Genomic DNA, 6,421 nt, shown 5'->3' on the forward strand with positions numbered 1-6,421 from the left:
TCCGCCCCGCCCCTTCCGGCCCGCCCCGCCCCGTAGCCCGCGGCAACGCGCCCACCGTGCCATAGAGCTGGACCTCCTTGCTTCGCAGAGCGGCCCTGTGTGGGTATTGTAGGCCGTACGGCTGCTAAATGGGATGCTAAGAGCGATGGCGATAGCCAGGGTGACGGCAGAGGGGCTTGAGCTGAGCTAAGGGTTGAGAGGCAGTGGTCTTGGTCCTGGGGGAGTATTTAGAGGGCAGCTAACGGCCTGGGAGAGGGATGGAGCTAGAGGGATTGAGAAGGGTCTTGGGGCAGCAGGGCCTGTAGGGACATGTTTGGCTTGAGGGGAGGCACTAGGGCCTACAGGGCTGTGTCTGAGCTGGAGGGAGGCATCAGGGCCTGCAAGAACTGTATCTAGGCTGAGGGGGGCAGCAGGGCCTGAGGGGCTGTGTCTGAGTTGGTGGGGGCAGCAAGAGCTGCAGCGGCCATGTCTCGGCTGGAGGGGCAGCAGGACCTGCAGGGCCATGTCTGGGCTAGGGGGGCATGGGGGAGCTATGTCTGGGCTGGGGAGTCTCCCTGGCCCCACTGTGCTGGGGCAGGCAGGCCTGAAGTCTACTGTGTGTTGAGGTGTGACACTTGTGCTGTCCCTGTTCCCTCCAGCAGCTCTGCTCGCTCTCAAGATGGGTGCTGTGCCGACCCATTTTGGGGCACATGTCTGTGCAGCGTAACTATCGTGGAGACTCCCCCACGGACTCGGGGAAGGACATCCTGGAGATCCCCTTGCCGCCCTGGCAGGAGCGCCAGGATGAACCGCTGGAGACCAAGCGAGCCCGACTGCTGTACGAGAGCAGGAAGAGGGGCATGCTGGAGAACTGCATCCTTCTCAGGTGAGGCACAGGGTGCTTGTCCTTCTGCTGGAATTGTAGCATACGTGCCCCTGAGCCCTGTTCCCTCTCAGCTTTTCAGCAAAGCTCCTGCAGCTTCATCTGCCTCCTCTGTGTCAGGATATCTGCATTGCTGCATCCTGATGGTATTCATTTGTCCCCTGCGCATAAGGATGGACAGGATGCAGGCGAGAGCATCAACAGTAGCCTCACCAGAGGGATCAGGGAGGAGGAGAGAAAGGCTGGCTGAGAGGTTGCTCCCTAAAGAAGTCACAGGTTTTTAATTAACAGAGAAGAGCTGCAGGCTTTGTGCTAGTGCGCAGCCAAATCTAAAACCTAATGAGATGCAAGGTTGCTTAGAGGATGGAAAGCAAATATCTCAGGATCTGCTCGTGAGCTATTAGGTGAACTACTGCGAGAGTGTCACTTGTACAGGTCTGTGATGCAGAGATTACTACTGCTGCAGGGCAGGATGGGACAGAAGCTTCTCCAAGCAGAAGGCCGAATCAAATCCTTTGGGGAGGCTGTATGCCAGATCTTAGATGTATCAATGATGCAGGGGAGGGGAGTGTCTCGACTCCTGTATCATGAGTACCAAAGCAGCAGTGTGAAATTGTAGACAGTGATGAAGGGAATTGTTTCCCATGTTCTCCCAGGCTGGAGGTAGCTCTTTGACCTCAGGACCTCACAGAAAGTGAGCGTGGCTGAAAGCGCCAAGGTTCCAACAGGAGTTTGGTAATTGTTTAGTGAAGTTCCTCAGCCAGTTCAGCAGGGCTAGGGCCTCTTGAACTGCAGGACTAAAGTAGTAGGTAATGGCCAGAGAGCAGGCTGGGACTTAAGGCAGAAGGCGGGTCACCTTGGACCCAGCTCTTCTGTGTCTTCTTGCAGTATTTAGAGAGCTGGGCACCAGACAGTGTCAGGAGCAATGTGCCAGCCTGGCTTTTTCTCCATTCACCCTCACTCATGTTCCTGTATCTTTTCTCCTCCAGCCTCTTTGCAAAGGAGAACTTAAACCGCATGAGCGAACGGCAGCTGAACCTCTATGACCGGCTCATCAATGAGCCCAGCAATGACTGGGACATTTACTACTGGGCAACAGGTACTGTGCAGCCACCCGTTACCCTGCTGGCTCTGACTGCAGTCTCCTACCCTGATTTGAGGTTTAGGGCAACAGAAAAGTCTGGGATCACTCTGGGGTGCAGGAAGCTGGGCTTAGTATGGCTAGTGTTGTGCCAAGTGGTTTGGGAGAGGCACCAGTGTCATGCTGCCCCTTTTTTACCGCAGAAGCGAAACCCACGCCAGCTGTATTTGAGAATGACGTTATGGTCATGCTGAGGGAGTTTGCCAAGAACAAGAACAAGGAGCAGAGGCTGCGACAGCCAGACCTGGAGTATCTCTTTGAGTCATCGCAATGATGGGGCGGCTGCCTTCTCTCTTCTCATCAATTTGAGCTGTTCAGTGCCACTGGGGGTCTCTGTGGCAATCTCAGTGGTACTGCCCTCCCCTATCGCCCTTCTCCTCTGGCAGAGACTGCTCTATCAGACTCTCAGGGCACAGCAAATAAAGGTATGACTGCTAGCCCCTGTGCTCATGCTTTCTGGATGGGCTGCTCCTATCCTGCTCTGTTGTGTGGGGAGATGTCTGCTGTCTGGTGGCACTGAGAGCAAGGCACCTGGAAGAGCGCAAAACAGTAGCAACCCAGGGGTTTGCTGTGGCAGATGCCAGCTCACTGCTGGCTGTGACAGTTATAGTCCCTTAGAGGTTCCTTCTAAACCTCCTCAAGGGGTCTCCGGGAGCTGGGACCCTCAGTAGGAGGTTGGAAGTGGGGCAGGGCAAAACCTGTCTAGCAAGATGACCCAGTAGACCCTTGCTGGGTGAGCAGCAGCATGAGGGCAGAGGGACTGGTGTTTCCCAGCTGTGCAGCCCTGCCCCAGCATGAAACTAGAGATCACTACTCTTCAGGTGATCTGTCAGCTGGAGCTGCTGGTTTTGAGCCTGTGGTACATCCCTGGGGAAGGTGGCAGCTCCTGGACTGCTGCCAGCCTTGACCTCTTCCTTTTCCACTCCCCCAGCTTCTCCTGGGGCAGCCATAGCTGAGTGCAGTGCCCTTTGCTGGGGAGCAAGGGGAATGCGTACCCAGTCCATACTGTCAGCACAGTCAGGGTGTAGAAGTGCCCTGAGAAGCAGCAGGAAGAGTGGGAAAAACATCTCCATGCAGCCATCTCAGGCAGATCTATGTGATGTGGTGAACAAGGGCAGCAACTGGCCCCAGATAACGGGTCTCCAGCTTCTTCTCTGCCACTGAGAAGCCTAGGCAGTTCCTACTCTTGCTGGAGTGAATGGCTCTCCTGCGGAGCGTCGCCCGACAGTGCTGACCCAGAGGGAGGTGTCTCCTGTACCTCTGCACTAGTTTTCCTGGTCTCCCAGGCCTGCATGGGGCTTCTCCAGTGGGGTCTTTGCCTGCTTGGCCATGGAGGCAGTGTCCTTGGTTCTGTACTGGCCATAGGGTCCAGTGCTTGTGTCTCACTTTTTGGACACGTACCCTTCGTGGGTTGTCCCAGCTGGCCTGACAGACCAAGGCTGCGGAGATGGTCTCTTTCTGGCAAGCCTGACCCTGCGCATCACCGTGTGCTGGTTGCCACATTGCAGTTCCAGCCTGCACGTTCCTCCATGGTTGTCTGCTGGCTGCAGTGTCCTCCAGGTCCTCAGGACAGGTAGGGAGGAGCTCTGGGGTGCTGGGCTGCCACATCCTGCCCTAGATGGGGGAAGGGCATGGCTGGAGCGTGGGGTAAGGCAGCCCATCTGCCTGTCTGTGCGCATTTTGCTGTGCTCCTGCTGCAGTCCTGCAGTCTCAGCCCCAGGGCTGCCCATCTGTGCAGGCCTCCCCCCAGGTGTGTAAGGAAGCCTAAAGCAGCTGTAATGACATGGCTCTGGCCACGTGCCCCAGGTTGTGAGGTGCAGGGGCTGCCCCCGCCATGTGGGCATGGTGGCAGATATCTGGGGACACTGGATTCTCAGGCATTGCCCCTCGGCTCACCCTTGGCTGCATGGGGCCAGGCTCTGCAACCTCCCTCAGGCAGCCAGCTCAGCACTCAGGCTGGCATTTGCTCTGGGGTGCCCAGCTGCTTCCCACAAGAACAGTTCACAAGCCATGCTGGGGCCTTAGACATGCCAGTGTTGTCAGTGGGCACTGGGCACTGTTAGAAGGGGGCCATCCGTGGGTGCTTGTTCTAGTTAGATTCCTGGGGCCAAACATCTGGTTTGGCAAGCCAGCACAAACTCTCTCTCTCTCTCTCTCTCTCTCTCTCTCTCTCTCTCACTCTCACACACACACACACACACACACACACACACACACACACCACTCTTCAGTAGCAAAGCGGTTTATTAGTAGATGCTTACAAACAGACCGACCCAATGGTAATTTCAAGAAGGACCACTCCAATGCTTGTCCCAGTTATCTGCATGATGAGAGAGAAAGTCGGCAGGCACAATCTTTTCAGGCATCCCTGAGGAGGCAACGTGGTCCTCTGTTGTGTAGCAGGCCCTYCCTCCTTCAGAAAAACTCCGGTATTTATGATTATTTGCGGTAGGCGGGAGTCCCGGCACCTGGGGCCAACAAGTGCAGGGAGTCTAGCCCAACTCTGCCCCCGTTGCATAACCAGGCTGTGATATTGCGCATGCGTGCAGACTTATTTGGGGGCCACATTTGACTTTGGGGGTTGCTATTTCATTACTCTTCAACTTCTGACCTTCAAGTTGACTGCTTCTCATGGTGATTCTGTGACTATATGTAACCAGCCGCTGTTCTTTCTTACAGATTTCCAAGACCTTGTTAGTTACTTATTTGTATTCCGCTTAACACAGCGGTATTGTTCTAGGCACTAGAAAGTTACAACGTGGACCATTCTCACCAAGTATCAGGTAGTACAGATACAAAAAGTTACAACGCGGACCATTCCCATCAAGTATCATGTAGTACGGATACATGCCACCGCGTGGTCCATTGTTGGAACACGTCTGTATTCCACCACACGAACAACATGGGGTTGTGAAAAGGAGTCCATAGTAGAATGTAATAAAGATAGCATACAAGGAATACAACAGGAAATGCAAAGGAAAATTACAAATAGTAAGCAGCAAAAAAGCAATAATTTCTGTAGCCAAGGCCATCCCCATGTCCATGTCCCAAAAGGATTCCACTCATCACTAACTTGCAGTTGCTTTGTTAAGTGTTGTAGTTCTTGAATCTTTGCACAAAAGGATTGCGAATGATCACTTAAATTCATACAACACATGCCTTTAACATCTTGACAGCCGTGACCATGGACTAGCAATAGAAAATCAATGGCCGCACGATTCTGCAATGTAGCTTGTCTTATGGAGTCTGTATCAGTCAGCAAGCCCACTAAAGCACTACTGGTGGCGTTACTAAATTTACTTAACCAGCAGCCGAGTTTATTTAGTGTAGCTAATGCTCGAGCACTTGCGACTCCTGGTGCTAGAAAAGACGAAGCAATTCGCTGTCCAGCATTCCAAAAGGTGACATCCAAATTACAACCGGATGTAAACTGATGCATGTCGCGGCGTTCCCGGTGTGTGCCGTTTAATGGTCTCTGATGCAACATTGTAATATTGGGGTTTAATAAGGTTAACCGACCCAACATACAAGGCCCTCCTTTTATGGCCTTTGGGATTCCAGCCCAAGCTCTGTCTCCACAAAGGAGGATGAAACCTCTGGACAATAGTAAATGGGAATTAAAGGACATTGTCCACTTGATAGTAGTAATGTTATACCAAGCAGTGGCATTTTGGTAGATTGCCTTGGTACTGTTCACCCACCAGGCTTCGGACTGATTTTTCATGGTGTAGTTAAACATAGTACAATAAGTAGCGGACAAAGACCCTACCAACTGCAGTTCTTGTGGTGGTAACGCAGATGATATGCCTGCTCGCGATAGCCAGCCATCCCAGGAGCTGTTCCACTGTGTACAACGAAACTGGCCACTGCTGAGTGTGGTGTTACACAGGGCTGTTAATTCTTCTGCTGTCAACGGTTGCCAACCAAGCAGGTAGAGAACGGGTTCTGCGGGGTAGCAGTACTTAAGCACAGGTGATCTTGTCCCCTGACGCTGGCTAGAGTCACCCAGACATTCTGTTGTGGCTGTGGTACAGTCCAGGCATACCTGGGAAAATAAGAGGGGGAGGGGAAGACACCATYCTTCTGTCCCTGACTACTCTCTTCGCCTAAGGTGCTCAGTTGGTACTCGCTTCCACTGTCGCTCACCCTGAATGACAATGGTTACTGTGTGCGAATCATCAGCTGCAAGTATTTTGGCCGGAAGTGGCGTCAGGTGTAAAGAGGGTTGGTACCAGACGTGAGCTCCTGCAAACCAAGTTGATGGTGGCAGACTTGGTGTTACGCTGTGGACATAATACACATTAACCCACGGAGCAGGTGGTACCGAGATTGGGTGCGATGTAGTATTTTTGAGACCTAACAACAGAGGTGACTTCAGGTTTGTTTGTATGTGATTCAACATACTAAGTAATGTTAAA

The 6,421-nt window shown here is 53.0% G+C and overlaps 1 protein-coding gene across 6 annotated transcripts; it reads left to right on the top strand.

The window, feature by feature from the left end:
- Positions 1-46: 46 nt before the first annotated feature.
- SDHAF2 (succinate dehydrogenase complex assembly factor 2) lies at positions 47-2,440 on the top strand. 6 transcript variants are annotated; one of them, XM_085312607.1, is made up of 4 exons: positions 47-103; positions 642-865; positions 1,852-1,961; positions 2,147-2,440. In XM_085312607.1, the coding sequence occupies exons 2-4, from the start codon at positions 690-692 to the stop codon at positions 2,275-2,277; spliced, it is 417 nt and encodes a 138-aa protein (XP_085168733.1). In that variant the 5' UTR covers positions 47-103; positions 642-689; the 3' UTR covers positions 2,278-2,440. The 6 variants fall into 6 exon arrangements, with proteins under 6 accessions (XP_085168733.1, XP_085168730.1, XP_085168734.1 ...); XM_085312604.1 differs by having other exon boundaries at positions 48-103; positions 639-865; XM_085312608.1 differs by having other exon boundaries at positions 69-99.
- Positions 2,441-6,421: the final 3,981 nt, after the last annotated feature.

Source organism: Rhea americana, unplaced genomic scaffold (assembly GCF_003343005.1).
Source record: "Rhea americana isolate MKP2758 unplaced genomic scaffold, rheAme1 scaffold_368, whole genome shotgun sequence".
Classification (NCBI taxonomy): Eukaryota; Metazoa; Chordata; class Aves; order Rheiformes; family Rheidae; genus Rhea; species Rhea americana.

Coding starts and splice junctions, on each gene's coding strand:
- SDHAF2 (XM_085312602.1), top strand. CDS start 134: ATGCTAAGAGCGATGGCGATAGCCAGG. Junction 866..1,851: donor GAGAACTGCATCCTTCTCAG/GTGAGGCACAGG, acceptor TTTCTCCTCCAG/CCTCTTTGCAAAGGAGAACT. Junction 1,962..2,146: donor CATTTACTACTGGGCAACAG/GTACTGTGCAGC, acceptor TTTTTACCGCAG/AAGCGAAACCCACGCCAGCT.